Here is a 25,898-nt window from a genome sequence, read left to right on the forward strand (position 1 = left end):
ACATGATGTGTGTATATGTAACAACTTTCTCACAAAGATTTACTGTCATTTACACATCTAAACTAGGATGACTGACTTTTTTTTCTGTGGCAGAAAATATGTTAAGAGACAGAGCATCAGTCACCATTTACTTCACTGTATTGAGAAACATGCTATGAACGGGAATGAAAGTCTCATGTCACTTACAAGAAAGATGTACCGGTTTGAAACAGGAGAATTTTCATTGTGGGATGAACAATTACTTAATCCTAATTTACTTAACTCTAGATATAACGGTGACACTGTTTAATAACTTTGTCTCGAGAGTATTTTGGTCTTGGCTTGAGTCAGTACGGAAGTAGAAGAGCACAGCACCCTCTCCTGTTGAACACGACCTGAGCACTCGAGAAACTGACACTTCAGTAGCCTACCTGCGGGGAGGACAGGACGGAGAGGTGAGACCCTGAATAGGAACTATCAAGAGTTTTTAACTTGGCTAATTTTAAATAGAAATAATCGAAGTTGTAATTTAGCTGACGTTTTACGAAACAACGCAAAATGGTCGGTGCTGCGGTGCTAGAAATTGAACCGGTTATTAGAGGAGTTTTAAGATCTGGCACTGTCTCGAGGCGTATTATTGTACTGTATTTTCATGGATCGTGTCAATAGAATTGTTTAACAGCGTCATTTTGTTACATGCATTGAGAATATATCGAAAATATGTGGATTCATTTTTAAATGCATTAAATCGCCCTCGTTACCAAAATCAAAACATTAGAACATTTTACAAGTACATGGTTCTTCTCGGAAACAACATTGTGCGGAATGAAATGAATTAAGTGTTATATTTAAATATTTGTTGTCAAAGCACTAATAGCTACATTTGTGGCAGACAGAATACAAAACGGTAGCGGATGGATTACTTTATTTACACTACTGCATTAAAGAATGTAATAGGCAAATTTGATCTAAATTACGTTTAATATTAAGGAAATACTAAATGGATTTAAAAAGTTAAATGAATAATGCAAATGTATGCGTGACGTCACGGCACAGGAGGATTTCTCTTGTTAAATACAGCCTAAGCAATTTCTCATAACAAACATAGATATAATTCTAAATGTCTTAAAGTGAAGTTTGCTCATGTTTTTCAATCAAAATGGACTGTAACAAATGAGTTTTGATAAGTGAGCCTTAAATAAGGACCTTTTTATCAGGCATTTGAATGCACTACGTGTACTTTCATCCTCAGCCTCTCTTCTCAGTTACTGACACTCCTCTGATTATAGGAGAGTCCAGTGCACTGACTGAGCTCAAGTCATTTGCTCACAGTGGGATCAAGCTAATGCACACATCTGTGTCTCGTCCATTAACAAGCGTAAGCGCTGCAGTTAAATAAATATTTTTAGTATGTTTAACAAGATCATACAACTGTATGAAAGCTGAAGTAGTTGCCAACTTTGTTTTATTTGTATAGGGACAGATACATACATAAAACTGACAACAGCCACCCAATATGTGTATCATAGTGCTTGTAGCTAAAGCTAATTTGCAACACCCTAGAAGGGCTTTTATAAATTACAGTTACAACAGCAAACAAATTCAAAGAGAAAAATGAAAGGGGGGTAAAAAAAGAAAGAAAATTAAACACGAGTACAAGTTTAAACTTTTAAAACGTTTAAAACAATTGTTGCTGAATTAACCAAGACTTAGTGGCTTTTTAAAAAAAATATTAAAACTGGTAGCAGATTTTAAATAAACAGGTATTGCCGGTAATAAACAGGTAACTGAGAGGACAGTCTGAGTAAAAGGTGTTTTACAAAATTCAATTTTACAATTTCATTTGCTATGCATTATAGGTGTGTGTGTGTTAGACCAGGAATTTATAAATAACAGTTCAGAGAAAATGTAAATACAATAAAAAAAATATCTAAATAAAATATAATTGCAAATTTATTAAAATAAAAATATTTGAAATTAAAATAATTTAAATAAAAGAAAATTAGGAAAAAAATATAGCTGGCTTTTATATTTTAGCATGGAGGTCCCTCGGGGGAGGATGATCATATTTTGGGGGTTTTGCATCTAAAAGATCGGGTTAGGAATTGTTCATAGACAAAGTAGGAAATAATTAAAGTGAAAGCTTAGACCAGTCAGGAATGTATGAAATTGGGAATAAAGAGGAGAGCAGCCAGTGCTGGGTTGATCTGGCCCTATTCGGCTCCACTTGTTACACAGACCGAGACGGGTTGTTAGTCAAGGTTATCGTATGGCAGGATTGTGAGGTGCTCTTAGAATCCAGATGATTATCACCCTCAAAGAAGGTTTTCTGAAATGGCACCTGAACAAGTGCTGTCTTCTTCCTGCTGTTCATTCATGAGTAGGAAATGCACCTTATCTGGTTAAGATTTTATCAGATTCCCTTCAACAACTGTAGTCCGAAAGTTTCTGAATTCCAAGAAAGGGTGCTGTGTTGGCCGGATTGTCCAAAAGTCTTTCTCTCAGTTTGCTGGATTTGATTCTTTACAGAATAGATTCTATCTTTAAGAATGTCAGGTGGCATCCCACGTTTCCTGAGTGGATCTCTGTGGGTATCTTCAGAAGTCCAGCCGTGAGTGAGACGATCAAAGAGTGACTTCACGGGTCCGAACTGCCTCAATAGTCATTCCAAAACTGATAACCACTATGCCTTTAAACTGTTCTTAACACCTGGAACCTGACCAATCAGATACAACAGTGCAGACATAACACACACACACATTTTGCTTGTGCTCTTTGAATGTCTCTGAAACACATTTGAAGAAAAGATTCTACTGAATGCACACCAGTATGATTGTCATCTTGGATGTAGATCTGACTATATAGTCTTGAAATATACTGTTATCTGCTTTTTTTCTCAACCGCAAAGACTACGTTTGGGAAGGTTTGTAAAATAGAATTAGCTGTAATATGTGTGAGGGTATAGGTGTCTTTAAGTGTGTGTTATGGAGTTCCTAAAAAACGTACAAATGTAGTCTTTATCGTTCAAAATAATTTTGAATGTGTTTGAGAAGTTTCTTATGCTCACCAAGGCTGCATTTATTTGATCAAAAATACGGTAAAACACTAATCTTGTGAAATATTATTTAAAATAACTTCATTTGAATGTGTTTTAAAATGTATTTTATTCTTGTGACAGCAAGATGCTGAATTTTCAGCATCATTACTCCAGTCTTCAGAGTCACATGATCCTTCAGAAATCATTCTAATAATGCTGGTGCTCAAGAAACATTTATTATTATTATTATAAAGAATTTTGAATATAGTTGTGCAGTTCAATATTTTTGTGGAAATCATGATGCAATTTTTTCAGGGTTCTTTGATTTAATAGAAAGTTCAAGAGAACAGCATTTAATTGAAATATAAATATTTTGTAATTTTATAGATGTCATTACTTTCACTTTTGACCAATTTAATGTGTCTTTGCTAAATAATAGTATTAAATTACTTCTTTCAAACAAAAAACAAAGTCATCATGTGGTTAATGCATAATGCATTTGGAAATAAGTAGCTAATTCTAGTAGTCTGAACATGAGGCAGTTCTTTTATTTCACAGTGTTGGTTTTGGATGTTTGTTGGCTTGACTTTGATTGCAGAGCAGAACATGTAGGCGTTGATATTAAATCCAGTGACTCGTGGCGGTGATTAATTCTCCTGTCTAGTTCAGCCAGCTGGCATTTGTCTACATGTTTAATTTAATAATAAAGTTGGGCTCTTAAAGATGTGAACTTTGAACTTAAGCTCTGGGAATGTGGCACAGGAGTATTTTTTGGCCGCTGGAGGACTTCATCTGAGATGCACAGTATCATTCTGTTTCCTCCACACATCACTGGGCTGTCCCTCCTCTTTTCTCAAACACAGACGGGTAAATGATTAGTCTGATGTGACGACAGTTTGACTGGCTTAGACTTGAGCTTGCCTGTGATCAAGGGGACTACTAGGAACATTGTTTGGGGCCCAGTAATGCCTCCTCATTGAGCTCAGGGGAGAGGTGGCCTACCCATAAGTTTTTTACCTTTGAATTGTAGTGCAGGCCTTGACTGCTGTCAGTCATTTTATGAAGCATAAAGGTACAGATAAAGGTACAGACTCTCTTTTTAGACTTCATGCTACCTGAGTCCCTCAGCCATTAGTTTGTTGGGTTTGATCACAAACTAGCCCTCAGACAGCCTGGATCATTCCCATCCCATGTTCCTAGCTTGTCCGACCAGTGCCCCTGAGGGTCAATCGAAATTGCTGTCCCGCTAACCTCAAGCCCACCATCTCATGAGTGAAATTCCAAGAAACTTTCTCTCCCGACTTTGTTTTCTGAGATAGTCTTTGTTAGAATTCTCAAAGCCTTTTTTTTGTTGTTGTTTTTTTGGTACAGTTACTCAGTAGTTGGCCTCTTCAAAGACTTCCTGCTAGACTTTTTAACTTTTTTATTCACATTTCAGGGCTCAATGCAAAATGTCCTCTAGAAGTCGGCTGCGTCTCATTCTCATGCTCCTGTTTGGCCAAGGTAAGAGAAAGTGACTGAGCATTTTATTTTTATTTTTTTTGAGATTTAAATATTGTTTGTTGACTGCATGCATACCTACTGTAGATGGATACATTTCATTGTGTTTTAGAAATGTGTTGTTCTTATTAACTTGAGATGTTTATCTGAAAAGAATAATTCATTTTAGCCCTCAACAAGGAATTTCAGCCAGATGTTTATTTTCTCAAGTGCGTTAACTTTTACATCATTTGCCCTGCCAGCAATAGGTTTTTATCAGACTAAGAGATCCAAATCTGTTCAAAATATTTACTTTACATGATTGTTATTCTGTTATGGCTGTCCTGCTGAGGCCTCCACAAAATTCCTCTATTTGTTGGAGTATGGAGTTCTGAATTGAGATATCTTCCCGTGTTCCTGAAATATTTTCCCATTACGTTCCTGGACATATGCATAAATCTGAGGCGGGATTTAGCCCTTCAGAACGCTCAAATCAGGCGATAAAATGTCTCTTGGTTCCACAGCCTGTCAGAGGGGATCACCGCAGGGTTTGAGGGGAGATTCACCGTGACCTAATACAAGTTGACTTGTTCAGAGCCATACAATATTGATGCTAGTCGTCAATCATATGAAAATGACTAGCTCTGACATCCCCTTTCCAGTATTACCAGTCCTTTCTTCTTTAGATGCAAAAATGCATATATCGTACGTATTCAAACAAAATCATTAAGGTTCATGGTTCATCACACCGCAGATCAGATCATTAATTGAACCTGTCACAGTGTAATGCAGGCTTTGTAAAGAGGTTGTAATTAAAGTGTAGTTATAAACTACACAACTGTATCACCCTATATATATATATATATATAATATAGGTGTTAAAATCTACTTTGGATACTATTTTCTTAAAGTTTTTTTATTTATTTACAAAGCTTCTGAGGTATCAGTTTGCTGTTTTGGAATTCTTGTGAGAATTGCAGTGATTCAGAATGACACACATCCGTATTTATCTTTACCATCGGTGGAATTAAACCATTTACATTTTGTGGCATAATTTCCACCCTGACGCCTCCAGCCCCTCATCTACTCGGGGGGTCCTGCAGGTTTCTTAGGCCGAGGTCTGTTTCCATGGCGAGGTGCTGAGAGCAGCCCTTCGCATGATGGCATGAGTGTTAGGGGACAAAAGCACATGTTTAAAGTGTGTGATTCTCAAGCGCACTTCACTCCACAGGAGCGTTAAACAGGGTTTTCACTGCCCTGGGCTGTTCTCATGGTCCCTGCCTCTCAATCAGAGATTGTATGCATGAGAGAGCTTGTCGCTCTGAACCCTGCTCACTCGAGCGGGAAACATAGGCTAGGACAGCCTGACCGTTCTCTTCAAGTCCAGTGGGTGTTGCTGGAATGCCGATCGTTCTAAATTATTCCTCTCTGAAGGATGTTTTGGGAGCTCCATACGGAGCTGTGTCTTGGGGGCAGGGGTCAGATGAGCTATCTAGGAGCCGTGCTCAAAATGACTCATTTGTGCAACCTGTTGTTGACTTAGACATGTATTTAGTGATAATGACCTAGGTATTCCCTCAGGCACAGTCAAAGTCACATTACACCTAAAATATTTGTTATGACCATTGAGATTTTATTGCATTATATTGTAGTTGCATTATGTTCAAGACAATAGAGTGGTGCAGGTATGACATCAGCTCCCCGAAGCCTAATTCGCCAAGATTTTCCTATGGGGTTTTATGATATTTTTTAAGGTCTGTGGAAAACATAACTTCATGATACTTTAATATTTTGTTGTACAAAGTAAATTACACACCCCCGTATCGAAAACACGAATTTTGAAGCAGTTATGTTAATTTTTTTGAAAACTTATGTTTCTAATAAGTAACTGGATAAGACAGTTGGGGTGTGAATGTGTGCTGTGTACGTTGAAGAACAAAACGTCAAAGTATCATTAAGTTATGTTTACCACAGGCAATGTTTACGATCATGATGTATAAAAACTATTTTAGGTAATATATCTTAATATTTTCCCCTGTTACAGCGATGATACTTTTTTTCCATTAGATTTACAGGGTTTGGTGGTTGTGCTTAATTGTTTTAAAATAGTTTTAAAACAACCTATTTTTAGGATTGTTAAAGCTGTCTAATTTCTTTTGATTTTTGGGTGAAATATGACCCTTTCTTGACAGGTTTTTATTAGATTACAAGCTTTCATTTTAATATTCTATTTCTATATTTAAAATAGAACATTGGAAATGAAAATTTTCACATCTGTCTAATGCCTATTTACTGCTAACTACGGTATCTCTTTCTTTATAGTTTGGTCCATTTTCTCTGTACAGGAGATGCAAACAGATCTTGAAACCATTATGAAAATCAACGCTGCTGGAGAAAGTGAGTGTTGAATTTTTCTTTCTCAGTCAGAAAATCAGGTGACAACTCCTCAAACATTTACAAAGCAGCACTATAGTGCAGAGGACTGTACACTGTATTTAAAAAAAGAAGAATTCGTATCTGTATGAAGAACCACTGATCTAATGCCAATGTGTGTCCATATAAATGTGCAAGTGAATCAAAAACCTGTGTTTACTTGTAAAGAGAGGGTTTAGTTTCATATTAAAAGTTTGAAAGAATGACTCCACATAGACACAGAAAGCCTGTGAGAGTTAGTGTATTTACTTAGCCATAGTTTAGGGCCGAAATTGGCCCCAGAAGTTAGCTAAATCCTGTCTTTAGAAATTATAAGTGGCATAAAAACAATGCAAGTCTATGCTATGTGTGCATTTGTATAGCTAGGTAAATGTGTTTGTGTGCTGGTGCAGACAGCGGCATGCCGTCTCTGTCTAATCACCTTCTTTATGACAGGCGGCGGGTTCTAACATGACAGCTACATGGATTATAATTTAGCCGGTTGACTAGCACAAACTTGCTGTAATGTGTTTGTGAGTATTTATCTCTGCTGGAACATGCAACAGGTGACCTTTGAGCTCCTTAAATGTGTCAAATATAGGCTAGTGTTTATGTGAAAGTGTTGCTGTTTTGCATCACCGCCGTTTTTTTTTAATGTGCCATTTGGTTAATCAGTCTTGACTTTCTGCGCACTAATTCATTAGTGACTGTTGAGTAGCTAAAGACGAAATCCAGATGGTAAGCTTTGTGTTTTCTTCGGTGTGGTCAGTGATGCAGTGCTCTGCAGCAATGGATATTCTCTTTGTGATGGACAGCTCCTACAGCGTTGGGAAAGGAGGATTCGAACGATCCCGGTACTACATGTTGAAGCTGTGTAAGGCTCTTGATGTCAGCCCAGACAAGGTCAGATTTGCATAGAAATCAATGTCAGATTAAAAGTAGCACCCAAAAGTAAAGGACACCCGAAAGTAAAAAAAATAGTAATTATTTACTCACTCCTGTCGTTTCAATCCACTATGCTGTAATTTTTACAATGCAGCTCTTGACATAATGAAAGTTTATTTTGATCAGGGGTATGCAAGCTTTAAAAACAACACAAAAGTACGCATTTCAAAAATAATGTGATGACATTGTGGATGACAAAATGGCATTCATTATCGCATTTGCAGTAACCAACTGTGACAAGGCAAGATTATCAGTGAATAAGGCCTGAATATAGTGAACAGTTTTTATGTCACATAATGACATCATTTGACTTCAGAATATGTAAAGGAATATAGCATACAAGTCAAATAAACTATCTTTATGGTGCTTATTTTTATTATCGTACGTTTTGGAATATGACAGCTATTGTCACTACAACAAATATCAGAATGCAGGATTGGAACGCCGTGATATGAAAGCTTGGGTAATTTCAAAAAAATGAAAAGGGTAATTGCAACTTTTTTTCTCACAATTCTGACCTTTTTTCCTTAGCAGTTTCGAGTTTATATCTCTCAAAATCTCAGAATTAAAAGATTTAAACTGAAAAGTCAGTGGTCAGCTGACTTATTTCTTAAAATTTAAGTTTTTATCTCACAATTATGAAATGTATATACGATATAAACTCGCAGTTGTGAGTTATAAAGTAAGAGTTGTGATATATGAACTCAGGAAAAAATAAGTCAGAATTGTGAGATATAAACTTGCATTTGTGAGGGGGAAAAAGTCTGTAATATTCACAAATTTTTTCCCCCATGCGGATAATCACCCAATTATGAAGTTCTGTCATTACCCTAATGTTTTGGAAGCTTCAAAACATTAGGATAATGACAGAACTTCATAATTGGGTGAGCTATTCTTTTAATTCTTGTATGCCGTCTCTTAAGTTCTGGCATTGTTGAATAATTATGTTAGTTTCCCTTCCATGTTTATGGTGTTTAAACTGCGTTCTCTATTTTGTGCAGGCGAAAGTTGGCGTGGTTCAGTTTGGTTCCACACCCAAACTGGAAATCAGTCTAGACTCCTACAAGAGCAAGGAGGAGCTGAAGAAAAAGATGAAGAAAATCCACTATAGGTACAGAGATTAGTGTTATTGTGTGTCTATCAGGGCTCAGCACTTCCTGTGGAGGATGAGAAATATCTCACTCCATTTTACATCTTTGAAACTTTGTTGACAAAAACATGGGGACTTGTGTTTACAATACACTCTCAACATGTGTGTGCATGTGTGTCGGAGTGCGCTGTGCCATGATGGATGACTTTATGAGGTTTAATTAATGGTTTTTGTAGTAAAGGCTGTACAGGGTTCTGTAATGACTAGTAGCTGAATTTATGGCGTTATTTTTTAGTCAAAAGTTATGAGCGTGTAAGACATGCTCACGAGCACATTATGTTATTTCACACGCGCAAAAATGAACCTTCAGCTGGCATGATAAAAGTACTCGCGCACAAATTCAACAACCGAGAGGTGTACAGGTAGCTGCGAGCGAGCGCCTGGCATACTCTCATAGGTTAACTCTGCTTGTACAGTGGAATCCTGCTCGCGCGCAGCGGGCTTCTGCTCGCGGAGTGCTGTTTTGCTCGCGCAGTGGATTTCTGCTCGCTCAGCTGATTTCTGCTCCCTCGAGTCTACATGACTTTTGACAATTTGGGGGCGGAAACCAAGGAGGGCACTGACCCTCTTATGATTGGTCACTTTCATCGTAATCACAACCACAGGGACATCTTTGTACCTTGATTGACAGCTCTCATTACAGGAAGTCAGGGGATCTGACGGAGTTTTTTTTTTAAATGAATTTAAACTGTAGGCTATATAAAATCCTTAAAAACTTTGAACGGTCCTAAAGCACAAAAAATATATGATACCCTAAAACACTTCCCAACTAAGATAAATGGATGAACAAAGACTGAATTATCCCCTTATGTCATGTTATATTATAATTCCTTATCGTTTATTTATTAAAATGTTTATTTTGCTCACAAATATCCTTATTTTTGTACTAAGACTACATTTATATTCTTGTTGTATTAAGAGCTGCTCCCTCTGACTATATTGTCCTTGTATCCTATTCTAAAGAAAAGGAAGTTATGCAGCCATGTTTGTCTGTAAATCTTGATATTTCAATAAAAATAAAAAAACTCCGTCAGATACTTTGACTCCGTGCTTCCTGTAATGAGAGCTGTCAATCAAAGTACAAAGACGTCCCTGTGGTTGTGATTACGATTAAAGTGACCAATCATAAGAGGGTCAGTGCCCTCCTTGGTTCCGCCCCCAAATTGTCAAAAGTCATGTAGACTCGAGGGAGCAGAAATCAGCTGAGCGAGCAGAAATCCACTGCGCGAGCAAAACAGCACTCCGCGAGCAGAAGCCCGCTGCGCGCGAGCAGGATTCCACTGTACAAGCAGAGTTAATCTATTAGAGTATGCCAGGCGCTCGCTCGCAGCTACCTGTACACCTCTTGGTTGTTGAATTTGTGCGCGAGTACTTTTATCATGCCAGCTGAAGGTTCATTTTTGCGCGTGTGAAATAACATAATGTGCTCGTGAGCATGTCTTACACGCTCATAACTTTTGACTAAAAAATAACGCCATATGAATTACACAGCTGGCCTAAACCTTATCACCCAGTCAGGACATACCACATCTCCCGCGACAAGCTGTGAAATTACCGTTTCAGATTCCCACTCCATGAAAATTTCACCACTTGTCTGTCTAGCTGAACAACTGTCTCCACTGACATTAGTCAATATCCCTGCAGGATGGAGGAGATCATGTATTTCAGCACTGCATAAAGGAGCATTGTCAGTAGTTGACATTGAAAAATATAGCTGTTATACCACTGTTTAAAAAGTTACTCATGAAACTATATTTTGTATATAATCATTCTTATATTGTGATTTGATTGAAATTCCTTTTCAATTTCTTAATTAACTGGCCAGTTAACCATTAACTCCAATTTATGTATCAAGTGTTCATTTATGAAGTACAGAGACTGTACAGTATTAACACTGGAAAGAAGAGTTTAAATTAACCCAAAGATGAAGATGTATCCTGTGTGAAGCTGAGAGTGCTGTAAATGGTTTAGGTTTCATCATGCAGGGTGCTTTAAGGACACAGCGGACTGAAGGAAACTAAAGGCTTCTGTGTTATGCTAAGACTTCTGAGGGGCCGCTGTAGTTAAATTAATGAGATTAGAGCAGAGGCAGTGAAGGAAAACTCGCAAAGAAAAACCTGACTGTCCTCTTCATAGTGTAATGTTGACTGTGTTGCTGTGGGTTTCTGAGTTATTGTTTTCCACAGTGGAGGTGTGACAAGCCAGAAAGCTCATAATAAAGACTGGAACATCACATAATAGTAGTAATTTTGATATTCTACACTCTGTTTTATGTCTTAAAAATGTGAAATGTTTACTCTTTCTCTCCTTCAGAGGTGGAAGCACACAGACAGGTCTGGCTCTGAAGTTCGTTCTGAGGAAGGGGTTTTCCGGCGGACGCAATTCCACAGTGCCACGCATCGTGATCCTCTTATCTGACGGAAAGTCCCAGGGGGCAGTGCAGCTGGCTGCCTCGGAGCTCAAGCTGTCTGGAGTGACTCTGTTTGCCGTGGGGATCCGTTACCCAAGGTAACGCACAACATTTCCACTGACTTCAATCACGGAATAAAACCTTCACATCTCTAATTACCCACTTCCACAGAACCTCTCAGAAACATGTCCAGGTAATATTCCAATCCCCCCCACTAAAAACAAAACTAAAAAATCAAACAAATTATATTTTGTTTAAATGAAAATGAATTTATTTTCATGATATTTAAGCATCTTTTCACCATATTTTCATTACCATAGCCTACTGCAAAAATTGGACTAGAGTATCTCATTTGAATTTTTATACAAAAAAAAACTTATTAGTGCTGTCAAATTGACTAATAGCAATAAATCAAATCTAACATAAAAGTTTATTTTATTTTATTTATTTATGTTATTTATTTTTATGTGTTAATATATGTGTGCGTATGTATATATGTACAGTTTATGTATACAGTACACGCGCACACACACACACGTGCTGTCAAATTTAATTATCACGATTAACATAAAAGTTTATGTATATACACAAAATTGTATTTTAATTGCAATAAATTTAAATGACAGCACTAATTAATATAGAATTATGTATATCATATGAGTATCTCATTTTTAATTCCGTGTTTTGTGAAAAATAATGATTGTATATTGTTTTAAATGTATTAATTACTTTTATTCAAATTGTATTTATTAATAATAATAATAATAATAGTAATAATAATAATTATTGTTATTATATTAATTTAATTGTAATTGTAATTTTTAGTCTTTATATATTATTTGTTGTATTGCCTTCATTTTATGCTCATTTAAAAAAAAAACACAACACAAAATACAACAAAAACATAATATTACTCTAATAATAATCAATATTAAAAATATTGTAAATTACAAAACAAAAAACTCCAGATGTATTATGGTTATGTATTATGGACTTTTCATGAAAATAATGTCACAAAAAACGGCTGGTCTTTTTATTTTTTTTATTTGGGTAAAATGTTTTATCACTATATATTTATTTTGTGTCCTTGGTAATACACTCTGTCAGTAACACTGTACTGTACTGCATCAGAGAGTAATACTGTGGTACTTTAATATATATCATGGTGCTGAGAGATTGCCATAATGATGTACCGTTGTATTTTCCTGTGCATGGCACTTCAAGGTACAATGAAGGATACTACAGGAATTTTTTTTTAAAAGAAATTTTATAAATTGAAAATATATTTTCTGTGCTTTTTAGTGATTGTTTTGAAACATTTTGAAGGGACAGGTGCGCTCATATTTGAAATGTTTTCAGCTCTATCTCTATTAGTCAGTGAACTGATGTGTTGACAGCTCTCAGACACACTAACAGGTGTGTTATTGCACACTAAAAGGCTGCTGACAGCCTGGATGTGAGGTGTTACTGTTGGTTAGGCTGCAGATAGTGTAATTCCTCTGTTCTCTCTTTACTTTGAGGCTTTATGGCAGCTTCCCAACAGGTGCAGGAGGAAGAGAGAATCTCAGTGGATAAACTCACCTTAACTGCCATTTCTAAAAGCTGGGAGTCTATTGGTGTTGTGTTTGTGTGGATTACTGTGGCATTTGGATGAATGAAACCCCTCAGAGCTCTTGCAGCACCATGTCTGCTCAAAAATTATCGGCAGAATTTTACTGCACCACATGTAATATAAATCTGGAATTGACTGTGTGACCTACACTACTGTTTAAAAGTTTGAGGTCAGCAAGATTTTTTTTTTTTATTAATACATTTATTCCGCAAGTAGGCGATCAAAAGTGACCGTAAAATATACAGCAAGTAGGTGATCAAAAGTGACAGCAAATACATTTATAATGTTACAAAAGATTTATATTTCAAATAAATGCTGTTCTGTTGAGCTTTCAATTCTCTCAAAGAATCCTGAAAAAGAAATCCACAAAATCCACAAAAAATATGAAACAGCACAACTATTTTCAACATTGATAATAATTTGAAATGTTTTTTGAGCACCAAATCAGCATATTAGAATAACTTCTGAAGGATCATGTGACACTGAAGACAGGAGTAATGATGCTGAAAATTCAGCTTTGCCCTCACAGAAATAACTTACAATTTTAAAACATATTCAAATGGAAAGTAGTTATTTTAAATTGTAATAATATTTCACAATATTACTGTTTTAATGTGTTTTTTTATCAAATAAATGCAGTGAGAGCATAAGACACTTCTTTCCACAACATTGTATAATAAATTATATAATATATGTATAATAAATGTCCCTACTGCCTGGCATATATCATAAAAAAAACATATGTTCCATTATAACCAGTCAGAAAACTTTACCAAAATAAAAAATAAACATTCGTCTTGGCTAAGAGCTTTAAAGACAATTGTCTTTGTCTTGTAAGGTGGGAAGAGCTCCATGAATTGGCGAGCAGCCCATCGGATGCTCATGTGTTCTTCGCGGAGCACTTCAGTGATGCTGTAAATGGATTATTCACCAGCCTCACCACCTCCTCCGTCTGCACTGCCGTTCCTTCAGGTAAAAAACTCACCTGTGACTCAATCAACAGTGCCTTTATGAACAGCAAGTGACGTTTCCTGCACTGTGATATCTGCAGGGTGTAAGGTGGAGTCTTACCCGTGTGTGCAGAAAACCCTGGAGACGGTAAAAGAGCTTCAAGGAAACTTCATGTGCTGGAAAGGGTCTAAGGGATACTCACCATACACATCCCTCTGCCCTCATTACAGGTAAATGACATGGATTGAACAAAACGAATGGGTCTTGAGATGCTTTTGACTATTCTAAAGTCTAAAAAACACTTTGTTCATTCCACGAGATGCTGAAAATCATCCGTCTGACACATACCTATGATGAGTCAAAAGATCATTAACAGAAATGTATAGAATGAAACTGGTTGTCTCACAGAACCTTGACTATATATATATATATATAAATATTATAAATCGATTAATCACGATTGCATCTATCAAAAAAGTCTTAGTTTACATAATTTATAATATATAGACACACTTTTATTACAATGTCTTTGTGTGCGTGTATATACTTTATACACACACAAACACACACATATATATATAAATATGTGTCTATATATTATATGTCTTTGTGTGCATGTATATACTGTATACACAAACACGCACACACACACACACACACACACACACACACACACACATATATAGATATATATATATATATATATATAAGGTCCTTCTCAAAATATTAGCATATTGTGATAAAGTTCATTATTTTTCATAATTTTTTGAGATAGGAATTTTGGGTTTTCATGAGCTGTATGCCAAAATCATCAGTATTAAAACAATAAAAGACCTGAAATATTTCAGTTGGTGTGCAATGAATCTAAAATATATGAAAGTTTAATTTTTATCATTACATTATGGAAAATAATGAACTATCACAATATGATAATTTTTTGAGAAGGACCTGTAAAATACACACACCTATATTATGTAAACAACTTTTATGTTAGATACAATTAGTCGATTTGACAGCACTAATACATATATAATTATTTTATATATACAGTATATATACCTTATTATATTTATTATGATTAATATGAATCATTTTGAGGTTTCATGGCCTGAGGTGGAACATAAAGGAGTTCATTAACAGAAATGTAAAACTAGTTTCACATTGTCTTACAGAAACCTTGACCAAAAAAATAATATAGCATTATTATTATGATTTCAAATAAAAGCTCAAATAAACACAGATAATAATAAATAAATAAGTTAATAATAATAATAGTTTAGTAATAATAATAATAATTATTATTATTATTATTAATTTTGAGGTTTAATGGCCTGAGGTGAAACACAAAGGAGTTCAGTGATGTGTGGAGTGAAAGTGGATTCACATTGTTTTACAGGTATAACAAAGTTTACAGGCAGCGCCCCGTTGTCTGTCACCGAACTGTCTGTCCAGGTAAGACCTAAAAATCAGAATACTTAATAATGAATATTTAATTTCCATAATCATCAGAATATGATTAATAGAAATGATTCCCTCTCCCTTCAGAACCATGTGACTCTCAGCCCTGTCAGAACGGGGGGACGTGTATATCTGAGGGAATGGAGAAATACCGCTGCGAGTGTCCCACAGGCTACGGCAGTGACCCCAATTGTGGTGGGTTCACATTCATGTGCTTCTCTTCCCACACTCGTCAGCATCTAACGGGCTGTGCCTGTCTCACTGTGTGTGTTTTGTTTTGGTGGGTTTGGGTGGATTGTATGTGTGTGTGGGAGTTATCACAAACAGCTCATGGTTTCACGTTACAGTGGGGGTCAGCTTTCGGGCTAGGTCATAGTTGACTGAAATATACCTCAGAGTTCTTATGTCCTTCAGATGAAACGGACGCTCTAATTATGAGCTAATATCACTCTGTTTCCATCTACAAATGCTTCCAAAGTCAGAAACCTTGTTGCAAATTTGTTGCCTTGTGCCGTGAAATGCAACCATCAAATTTATTTCGTAAAAAAAATTGTTGCCATTATTTCTATACATACAATATTGCCAAAGAATAAATGTACACAACAAAAGCAGTGAATAAATAAATAAATACATAAATAAAATTATGATATGAATATTTTTATTGCCAAAGCATCAACATAAGCAGTGACTAAAAAAATAAAAATAAATATAAAATAATAGTAATAATATTGTAATAATTAATCATATAATAATAATAATAATATTGTTTTACAAAATATAAAAAATATAAAATGCATTTAAAAAAATATCAAATAATATCTTTATTTACATTACATTGGGTCACTGTTGCAGGCTATGGTTTTTTTTATATACTATTTAGGGTGAGATAAATCTGAAATTAATAATATCGCAACAATAGTGCCATGATTAAACAATGACACAGCAGTCTCCAAAAACAATTTAACATTAGCAAAAAAGAACATTATAGAAATTAGTGTAGAATGTGTGTAAAGTTAGTTCTGCGAGTTGCAGAAGATCTTCTGGGCTGTACTGATAACCCTCTGGAGGGCAGCTGGCAAATCACACAGAAATGCAGTACGTAAATATACATGGATTCTCTAGATGGGGCTGGTATAGTTTCCTAAATGAGATTCTGTGAATCCGCATCAGTCTCCATGGGTTCCATTGTTACGCTGACATAGAATCCTCCGGCCAATCAGAACATGATGACATGCACAACCTCCTGCTGTCAGTCAGTGTGAATGACATCACAGGCAGGGGTTAGATCAGATGACCCCACTTAACCTGCAGAGTGAAAGATGGATCTTTTTGTTTGTTTATGCTCTCCATACATGCATTTTTGCATGTGTTAATGGGTAAAGAAGAGTCTCACATCAGCCTAACTAAACACAAGATAATGCAGAAGTGGTATGTTAAGCATGTTCTTTAGATCTGAGAATAGAAATGTACGTCAATCAAAGCGGCTCTTAACCGTCTCCTCTTTTTGCAGCTCCCGTTCTGAGTTTCGACTGCTCTGTGGATGTACTCTTCCTGGTCGAGGGCTCCTCTGCTCTTACTCTGGAGGGTTTCTTGCGCTTCAAGTCCTTCTTAAAGCGTTTCATGCAGGCTGTACTGAGCTCTGACACCCCTGTAAAGATGGGCTTGGCCCAGTATAGCAGCGACGTGAAGATCGAAGCCAAAATTGGGGAGCACAGAGACCCGGCGAAGCTGATCCAGGCCGTTGAGCGCCTGCAGTATCGTGGTGGGCAAGCCAAGGCTGGAAACGCCCTTCGCTACATCACACGCAATGGCTTCCAGAGCGCACCCGTGTTTGCCGATGTTCAGGATGACCTGCCGCGAGTGGTAGTGCTGCTCACGGGGACGCCCTCGGCGGACCCTGTGGTGGAGCCAGCGAAGTACGCACGGGACAGGGAGATCTTCATCATTGGTGTAGCGCCAGAAGGGATGAGGGCTGAAATAAACAACATAACAGGAAACCCCCAGCGCACCATCACATACCAGTCACCCGACAGATTGACCGCTAAGATCCCAGAACTAAGAGCCAAAATTTGCAGTGTCGACAACCAGGGTAGAGATCTGAACCATTCTTCATTGACACAACTGTAAAGTCTTCAAAAAATTTCTGATTTAGATACCTGATTTAGAGCACCTCAAGGATTAGGTCACCCGTCATTTTTCTTTTTATGAATTACTCATTATTTCCTTACTTTAGTGAAGATTAGATTTTCCATCTACTGGACCCTTTTCACAGACTGTGATGACATGTTTCCACAGTTACAAAAATTGTACGTTAACAAAGCTTTTTTTTATTTCCTCAACACTAACAAAGATGAAAATGGGCATTGTTATGATAACTATTAAATCTTAATCAAAATATACTGATGACAAAAATGAAGAAACAAAGATAACCCCTATACAAGATATTAACAATCAAGTCCAAAAAAATTGTTTTTAATTCAATAATAATCAGTAATGTCTGAACATTACTGACCCGCTTCAACACAAAATGTCTTGGGAGAACACAAAGGTTTTGTGAGTGAAAGCAATAGTTCCCTTTCAAGGGAACTCGAGCTGCATCAAGCTGTGGGAACGCCTCTGCGTGTGTGCGTCATGAAGCACGTATGGAATCAGTCCAATGGAGAGACGGAACGTCATAGGCGGGTGACGTCATCGACCAGGAAACTATAAAGCACCCCCAAAACACAGGCGCGACAGCTTCTTTGCCTTCAGTAAGCGCTATATGTGGATCTGTCTCAAGTGTTTTTGTCTGTCACTAAGCAGGAGTTTCACTATTTCAAAAAACTATATATATTATATTGAGAGACAATGGCGAGCGAACAACAATTTAAGAAGTGTGTTCCTCCCTGCTCGCGCTATTTAACGAGCGGGGATACACACAGCTTATGTGTTGTTTGTTTGGGAGTGCAGCATGCCCAGTCAGCTCTCGAGGGGGCTGATTGTGAGCATTGCGAGCATTTGCCTCTTAGAACGCTCCGCTCCCGCCGATCACTCTTTGAGGAGAGTGGTTCGGTTCGCGATCGCCGCGGATCGGGTCCCGCTTATGCCGAGGCTGAGCGGCGACGTCATTCGTGGGGATCGCAGATGGATCTAACAGCGGGGCTTGAGATGGGCTCTGCCCTATCTCATCCCTTACCTGTTAGATCCAGTGTCTCAGTCTCGGGTTCGGAAGCACGCTCTGCGGTTTCTTCCCCCCGAACTGAGGCCCCAGTACTGCAACTATCCAGTTCTGAGGATCTGGATGTTGTTAGTCTGGATGCGGGAGATGTTGATGATTCGCCATCTCGCTCTCCCGAAAGTGAGGAGCTTATGGAGGTGCTCACTCGTGCTGTTTCTAAATTAAGCATCGAGTGGCCAGCTGTTAGGCAGGAGTCTAGAGAAAAATCTAAATTAGATGAAAGATTTTTGCCTTCCTGTTCTCAACCTCCACGCCGGTGCTTGCCCTTCTTCCCTTATCTCCACACAGAGGTTTCGAGATCGTGGAAAAAGCCGGTCTCTTATCGTGTTTTTAGCCCTCAAACTTCCACTTATTCAAACATTGTGGGGGCTAAATCTCATGGTTATGGCAGAAGAGGCGCGTGCTAGTCATCTTTCTGCTGAAGCTGCATCTTCTTTTAAAGCACCACTTTTACCCTCTAAGCCTCTTAGAAGTACGTCAGCTTTAGTGGGTAAGGTGTATTCGGCGGCCGGTCAAGCCTCGGTGTGCCTGCACACGATGTCCATCTTGCAGGCATACCAGGCTGACTTATTAAAGGATGTGAGTGACACTCAAGAGGTCAGCACTGACGTAGTTCGCGAACTGCGTCAGGCTGCAGATTTATCTCTGCGCGCCACCAAGGAGTCGGCCAAGCTAATGGGCCGTACTATGGCAGCCCTGGTGGCCGCAGAGAGGCATCTATGGTTAAATCTCTCTGGTATGAAAGAAAAAGACAAGGCTTTTCTTTTGGACCCTCCGCTCTCTCCTCATGGTCTTTTTGGTGATTCTGTAAATACTGTAATAGATAGATTTCAGGAAGAGAAGAAACAGTCGGCAGCATTTCAGAAATTTATGCCTCTTAAAATTCATGTCCCCGGTACTGCTGGGCGGGAGCACTCCAGGCCGTCAGTCAGCTCCTCACATAGGGCGCAACAGAAGCAGAGTGTCGCGTCTCGCGCTCCCCCTTCCAAACAGTGGGACCAGACGCGGCACTCTCAGCCGAAGTCTTCTGGCAAAACTGATCTGAGGACAGTTATTATGGCTAAGAAGGCTTCAGCAAAGAGGAAGTCCTGATGCCACTGGCGTCAGGATGCTGAGGGTGGTCCCTGCCGTGGGAGAGAGGTGTTCACCGCATTACACGGTGCCCGCTCTTCTTCGGTGCCCTCAGGGGCCCGTTCTGCCAACCCCACCTTCATGCCGGGGCACAGCGAGCGCTTTCCCGAGGGACGCTCGCCCCCTCTGAGGAGGGTCTCAGAGCAGTTAAGCCAGTCGTTCCCTGCCGGTGCGCCGTTACAGGGCGCTGTGTTTGCTGCTCAAGTTACACCAGAGTAGTATTAGTAGTATACACACTTAGTAGTATTTCTGGCAGAGTGGAAAAGCCTTCCAAAAATATCTCAGTGGGTTCTGCACACAGTAAAAAAGGGTTATACTATCCAATTCAGGTGTTGTCCACCAAAATTCAGAGGGGTTCTGCCCACAGTGGTGGGCCCTGAGCAGGCTCTGGTAATGGAACAAGAGGTGAAAGTGCTCCTTCAAAAGGGGGCTATAGAACGGGTTCCTCCTCCCAGGTTGGAGTCGGGTTTTTACAGCCGATATTTCATCGTTCCAAAGAAGGATGGGGGGTTGCGTCCAATTTTAGATCTGCGCCTGTTGAATCGCTCGGTAGGGAAGCTAAAATTCAAGATGCTCACTATCAAGCAGATCGTGTCACAAATCAGATCCGAGGACTGGTTTGTCGCGATAGATCTGAAGGACGCGTACTTCCATATTTCCATCCTTCCACAACACAGGAAGTTCCTGAGGTTCGCCTTCGGGGGCGAGGCGTACCAGTACAAGGTTCTTCCATTTGGCCTAGCTTTATCTCCCCGCACTTTCACGAAATGCATGGATGCAGCTTTAGCGCCCCTGAGCTTTCAGGGCATTCGTATCCTCAATTACATCGACAATTGGTTGATTTTAGCTCAGACAGAGCAGATGGCGGTTCAGCATCGAGATGTTGTTCTCGCTCATATGAGAAAGTTGGGGTTGAGGCTGAACGCAAAGAAAAGTGTATTATCTCCTTCTCAGAAGACCACTTTTCTGGGTGTCGTTTGGGATTCGATCTCGATGCGGGCGCGACTTTCTCCAACCCGCATCGCTTCGATTCTTTCAGCTATGAAACAAGTAAAGCTAGGCCAGCTACTCACTGTAAAACAGTTTCAGAGACTGTTGGGTCTGATGGCAGCAGCGTCCAACGTTATACCTTGCGGCCTGTTGTACATGAGACCACTGCAGTGGTGGCTCCGGACCAAGGGATTCTCCCCGAGGGGAAATCCCCTCCGCACGATCAAAGTCACGCGGCGCTGCCCTCGTGCTCTGGTCATGTGGAAAGAAACCTGGTTCCTATCCAAAGGGCCTGTGTTGGGGGCTCTTTGTCGTCGCGTAACGCTAACGACGGATGCTTCCCTCACAGGGTGGGGGGCGGTCATGAGTGGTCGTCCAGCCCAAGGTCTGTGGCAGGACCATCATCTATCATGGCATATAAATTGTCTAGAGATGTTGGCGGTGTTCCAAGCTTTGAAACACTTCCTAGCAGACCTCAGAGGTCATCATGTGTTAGTTCAGTCAGACAACATGTCGGTGGTCTCGTATATAAATCATCAGGGGGGCCTGCGGTCGCGTCCACTTTACAAGTTGGCCCGTCAGATCCTCCTGTGGTCCCAGGGGAAGTTACAGTCTCTGAGTTACGGTCTCGTGCCTGGAGTTTTCGCCTGGTATGGTTAAGTTTTTCTATACCCTAGACCAGGTTATGTCCCTAAGGTCCCTACTAATGCTGTCAGACCTACAGTGCTGCAGGCTTTCTATCCTCCTCCGTTTGTGTCATCAGATCAGGAGAAACTTAACCTTCTCTGCCCGGTTAGGGCGTTAGACGCTTACATCCACAGAGCTGCCCTGTGGAGGAAATCAGAACAGTTATTTGTGTGCTTTGGACCACCCAGGAAAGGGTGTCCCGCGTCTAAACAGAGAATGAGCAAGTGGGTGGTTGAGGCCATCTCACTTGCTTATGAGTCGGCTGGTCAGCCTTCACCTTTGGCTGTACGAGCCCACTCTACTAGGAGTATGGCTGCTTCTAAAGCATTGTTGTCAGGAGTATCGCTAAGTGATGTTTGTGATGCGGCTGGGTGGTCCTCACCGCATACATTTGTTAAGTTCTATGAATTGGACTTAAGTTCCACTCCTGGGGCGCAGGTGCTCTCGTCCTCTGTGCGCTAGTTCCCACATGACGGTCATTTGCTCCTATGGCGACGTGGTTATTGGCGTTCCCACAGACGGAGACGGAGCCGGACTTTTGATTTGAGCGCGGCGACTTCTCCAACGGGGGGGGGGTTGGGGGGTTGGACGGACTTTTGACTTGAGCTCGGCGTCTTCTAAGGGGGGAATAAGTTTTGGGAGGAATTGCTAAGGTTTTGTGAGTGGAACACTGGTTCTTAGGGCAATGGAAAAACTTTTAAAAGAAAAAGTAAAAGCATCAAAAATATTTCTCATTTCTCATATTTTTTCCATCACCATGTCCCTTGTGCTACAACAGCAAACCACAATGATCAAACAATCCAATCAATTCCCAATGGACAAAATTAAATCCCAACCTACATTTTTTCTTATACATCACAATAGCAAAGAAAAGACTATCACAACTTCTGTTACATGCCGACTTTAACCATGATACAAACTAGTTAGGATGTCACATTGTGAATATGCTCTAATATATGACAATGAAATTGTCTAGCAAAAATCTATAGCAGACCAGACAGCAACATGGTGCCGACCCAGATCCGGGCCACATCTGGCCCATGTGGATTCAACGCGTACCAGATGTGGGCCTGATCTGGGACGATGTTGCTGTCTGAACAGATAAATGAAAAAGTTTTTTGGGGGCTGAACTTTTCCTGTCAGTTTATTATTTTTTTTTTTTTACTGTTATACTAATGCCTTTTATCTTTGTTAGGCTGCCTGGGTCAAGCTTTGGACCTAGTTTTTGTGCTGGATGCGTCCAGTGCTGTAGCCGAGGACAATTTCGTCCACTTTCAAGACTTTGTTCGGAGCACCTCAGTGCAGTTTGACATCAATCGAGATTTGGCTCAGGTGGGACTGGTGGTTTATGGGAGGCGGCCCGTCACAGTCTTTGACCTGGACAAGTATGACTCTGGCTCTGCTGTGCTGAAGGCAGTGGGAGACGCTGCTTTTCTGGGTGGGAAGGCCTCTACAGGATCAGCCCTGCTCCATGTGCTCTCCCAAAGCCTGACGGTGGGGAAAGGAGCGCGACCTGGAGTCAACAAGGCTGTGGTGGTGCTGACTAATGGGACGGGTGCGGAGGATGCAATGGTGCCCGCCCAGAAGATCCGTGATAGCGGAGTGTCAGTGTTTGTGATTGGCATCGGGAGCATTCGGCAAGAGGTCCTCTTCCGCATCGCCGGCTCTGAGGATCACATGATCTCTGTACCTTCATATGATGACCTGAAATACTCTGAGGATGTGCTGGTACAGATGGTGTGTGCAGGTACGACAGCACAAATATTCCCCTTTGAAAACATTTGTTCATCTTTGATGGATTTATATTCTACCTTTGCTCTCTTTCTACAGACGTGAAGAAACCTGTTCACTTGTGCAGTCCCAACCCCTGTATGAATGATGGCGTCTGTGTGCTTCTCAACGGCAGCTACCGCTGTGAATGTCGTGGGTGGAAGGGTCCACACTGCGAAACACGTCAGTACCAGTAACTACTAATTAGTCTTTTGTACTAGTAATGGATATTCTTGTTTTCCTGTAAATGGCAAGTTGACAAGCATGTAGGTATTTTTCACCATTTATTTCATCTTATTTTCAGAAATCATTTTAATATGCTGATTTGCTGCTTAAAAGATACATTTTTCATGATTATATGATGAATATCAAATTAAAAGAACAACATTTATTTGAAATAGGGTTTTTTAAACATTAAATTCATTAAATCCATGCTGAATAAAACTTAAAATTTTTTAAAGGGTGTGTATATATAGATAGATAGAAAGATAGATATATGGACAAAAAATGTGATTAAGATCATTTTTTTGCAATACAAATCTTTATTTAACCCATATTATAACAAATTTAAATGGCTTCACACATCGGCTTATGTTGCTCAGAATGTTTTGTTAATTTTTCTGTGCTCGCTGGATGGGTCATAATTTGGGTGTTTTTAGAATGTCGGTGGCAGGGTATATTTAGGTGTTTTGATTTATGTATTTTTGTGAACTTGTTTCTTCAGGAAGCAGAGATCCGCCATCCAGAGGAGATCTCCCTAAACCTGCAGGCCTGAGGCGTCGTCATCACAAGAGTGAAAAAGAGCTGCTGCAGCGGGAGCACCGCAGGAGACACGCGTCCCGAACACAGCACAGATGAAGAGAACAATGCACACTACTCACACAAAGACCCAGCTCAGCAATGGGTTAAAATTCATTCTGCAATTCACTCTGGTGGTCAACACACAATCTAGACGACACTGCACGGGTATCTATTTCATGAATTTTGTAAATGCGTTTAGTGCCTTAAAAATTTGGTTTTTTAAATTTAGTTAATCTTAACTCTTTCCCTGCCATTCATGGAATTTTCCACCATTTATGACACAATGTTTCCCCTATACAGTAGGGGATGCTATCACACACCTTCTAAGAGATTAAAGAAATAGGCAAAAAAGAAGCAGAAACAAGGGATACATTGCTTATGCACGTTGTAGTCTTTGACAAAAACACAATTTTCTCAGCTTTTTATGAAACTTACCCACATTCAAGTGTTGCATGAAGCAAGAATAAAATGTTTTTTTGTCTTTTGTGGAGGCTGTTCTTTATTTTGATATGTTGCATGTCTCAGATAGACAAAATATTCTTGGGGCGATGAACATTTTGTGAAAATGATCAAAAATGCTGGTGGTGGCTGGCAATTTTTTCTCCTTATTTTTAAAAGCGGACAGGGAAAGAATTAATGGGTTTTGATGCTGTTTGTATTATTCAGCACTGAAGACCCTTTATGAACATGTTTTCTGTCTGAGATTTGGAATTGCTTGTGATCTGTCATAATGAAAAATCCTTGTGTAACAGAAAGCCTCATGTTAGAAGCTTATGTTTTTGACCATATTTATTATTTTATCAGTTACAGTGATACATTTGTCTATTGTAAAGCTATTACATTTTTTTTTACAGAACCTTGTCTAACTCAAATAATTTCAATTGTTTTAGTGTTGTTTTGATTCCACCTACTGTTTTCTGCAATTTCAAAGCAGGATGCCGTTTGCATAGCATTGTTGTCAGTACAAACTTTTATTTGAATAAAAAGTGCATGTTTCAGCTAGCGTACAGAAACAAACCGAAAAACACTGAACGGATATGTTATATATATTCACATCTTGGTTACCAGCATACATGAACCAAGCTACAATGTACCAAATGGCTGATTTAAAGTCTTTAATCTAAATATTTCAATATAAAAATAGTGGTTCTCAAAGCTCTCCTAAACTCTTTTTTGGTCTCTTCTCAAGCTTGTGAAACATCCATCACATACTGTGCACACCACTGGAAGAGTAATTTCTATCATTCTCCTCCTTTCTCTTACATAAAATGACTCGAATAGATTTAAAATCTATTGTTGTCCAGTGGTGTTATTTGTCAGGGAACAGAAAATATTGTCTTGGATCAGCTGCCTGATGTACCCAGTGCCATCTCAGCCTCTGATAGAGAAGCAGGGATGAGTGGAGGGTGATGTATCAGAGGGGCGGAGCCTGCAGGGAATTGGACACACCCTCTTCCCCTCCCTGCCTGAAGCATTTGCCTTAGCAGTCCTTTGAGCTTTGGCTAAAAGTCTTTTTGCACTCGCTGTTCCCATCTATTAGGTTGTTGATTTTTTCTCCCATTCCTGCAGAACGAGAAAGACATCAGCTCAGGCAATAACAATCAGAAAAGTATTGTTGAAAAAAAAGAAAGAAAAAAAAAAAAGGAAGATGAATGAATACATCTATAAACGTACACTAACATTCAAAGGTTTAGGGTCAGTAATATATTTTAAAGAAATGCATAAAATAGATCAAAATTTACGTTAGACTTTTTACATTGATACAAAAAAATTCTAAAAACTTTCTATTCATCAAATTATCCTATTAAGCAGCTCAACTGTTTTCAAGATTGAAAATTACTGGTTTACTGTATTTTTGAGCAAATAAAT

The 25,898-nt window shown here is 39.1% G+C and overlaps 2 protein-coding genes across 5 annotated transcripts in view; one reads left to right on the plus strand and one right to left on the minus strand.

The window, feature by feature from the left end:
* Positions 1-312: 312 nt before the first annotated feature.
* On the plus strand, positions 313-25,184 carry vwa2 (von Willebrand factor A domain containing 2). 3 transcript variants are annotated; one of them, XM_077200659.1, is made up of 16 exons: positions 382-434; positions 1,269-1,357; positions 4,455-4,519; positions 6,818-6,892; positions 7,677-7,810; positions 8,854-8,963; positions 11,316-11,510; positions 13,863-13,996; positions 14,076-14,205; positions 15,372-15,427; positions 15,521-15,628; positions 16,466-16,528; positions 16,944-17,522; positions 22,654-23,205; positions 23,289-23,411; positions 23,953-25,184. In XM_077200659.1, exons 3-16 carry the CDS (start codon positions 4,468-4,470, stop codon positions 24,084-24,086), a joined length of 2,445 nt encoding a protein of 814 aa, XP_077056774.1. In that variant the 5' UTR covers positions 382-434; positions 1,269-1,357; positions 4,455-4,467; the 3' UTR covers positions 24,087-25,184. The 3 variants fall into 3 exon arrangements, with proteins under 3 accessions (XP_077056776.1, XP_077056774.1, XP_077056775.1); XM_077200661.1 differs by lacking the exons at positions 1,269-1,357; positions 16,466-16,528 and having other exon boundaries at positions 313-434; XM_077200660.1 differs by lacking the exons at positions 382-434; positions 1,269-1,357 and having other exon boundaries at positions 4,392-4,519.
* afap1l2 (actin filament associated protein 1-like 2) overlaps positions 24,982-25,898 on the minus strand; it is a 46,935-nt gene continuing 46,018 nt past the window's right edge. For both annotated transcript variants that reach the window (XM_077200657.1, XM_077200658.1), the window contains exon 19: positions 24,982-25,592. In XM_077200657.1, the coding sequence (XP_077056772.1) occupies positions 25,566-25,592 (27 nt within the window). In that variant the 3' untranslated portion in view covers positions 24,982-25,565. The remainder of the gene's footprint in view (positions 25,593-25,898) is intronic.

This window comes from Siphateles boraxobius, unplaced genomic scaffold (genome assembly GCF_051911475.1).
Source record: "Siphateles boraxobius isolate OS27281-9 unplaced genomic scaffold, OSU_SipBor_1 46, whole genome shotgun sequence".
NCBI lineage: Eukaryota > Metazoa > Chordata > Actinopteri > Cypriniformes > Leuciscidae > Siphateles > Siphateles boraxobius.

Bases quoted from the DNA above. Each gene is read 5' to 3' on its own strand.
- vwa2 (XM_077200659.1), top strand. From the start codon at position 4,468: ATGTCCTCTAGAAGTCGGCTGCGTCTCATTCTCATGCTCCTGTTTGGC. The intron at 15,428-15,520 runs GTAAGACCTAAA...CTCTCCCTTCAG, and splicing joins TCACCGAACTGTCTGTCCAG to AACCATGTGACTCTCAGCCC. The intron at 17,523-22,653 runs GTAGAGATCTGA...TATCTTTGTTAG, and splicing joins TTGCAGTGTCGACAACCAGG to GCTGCCTGGGTCAAGCTTTG.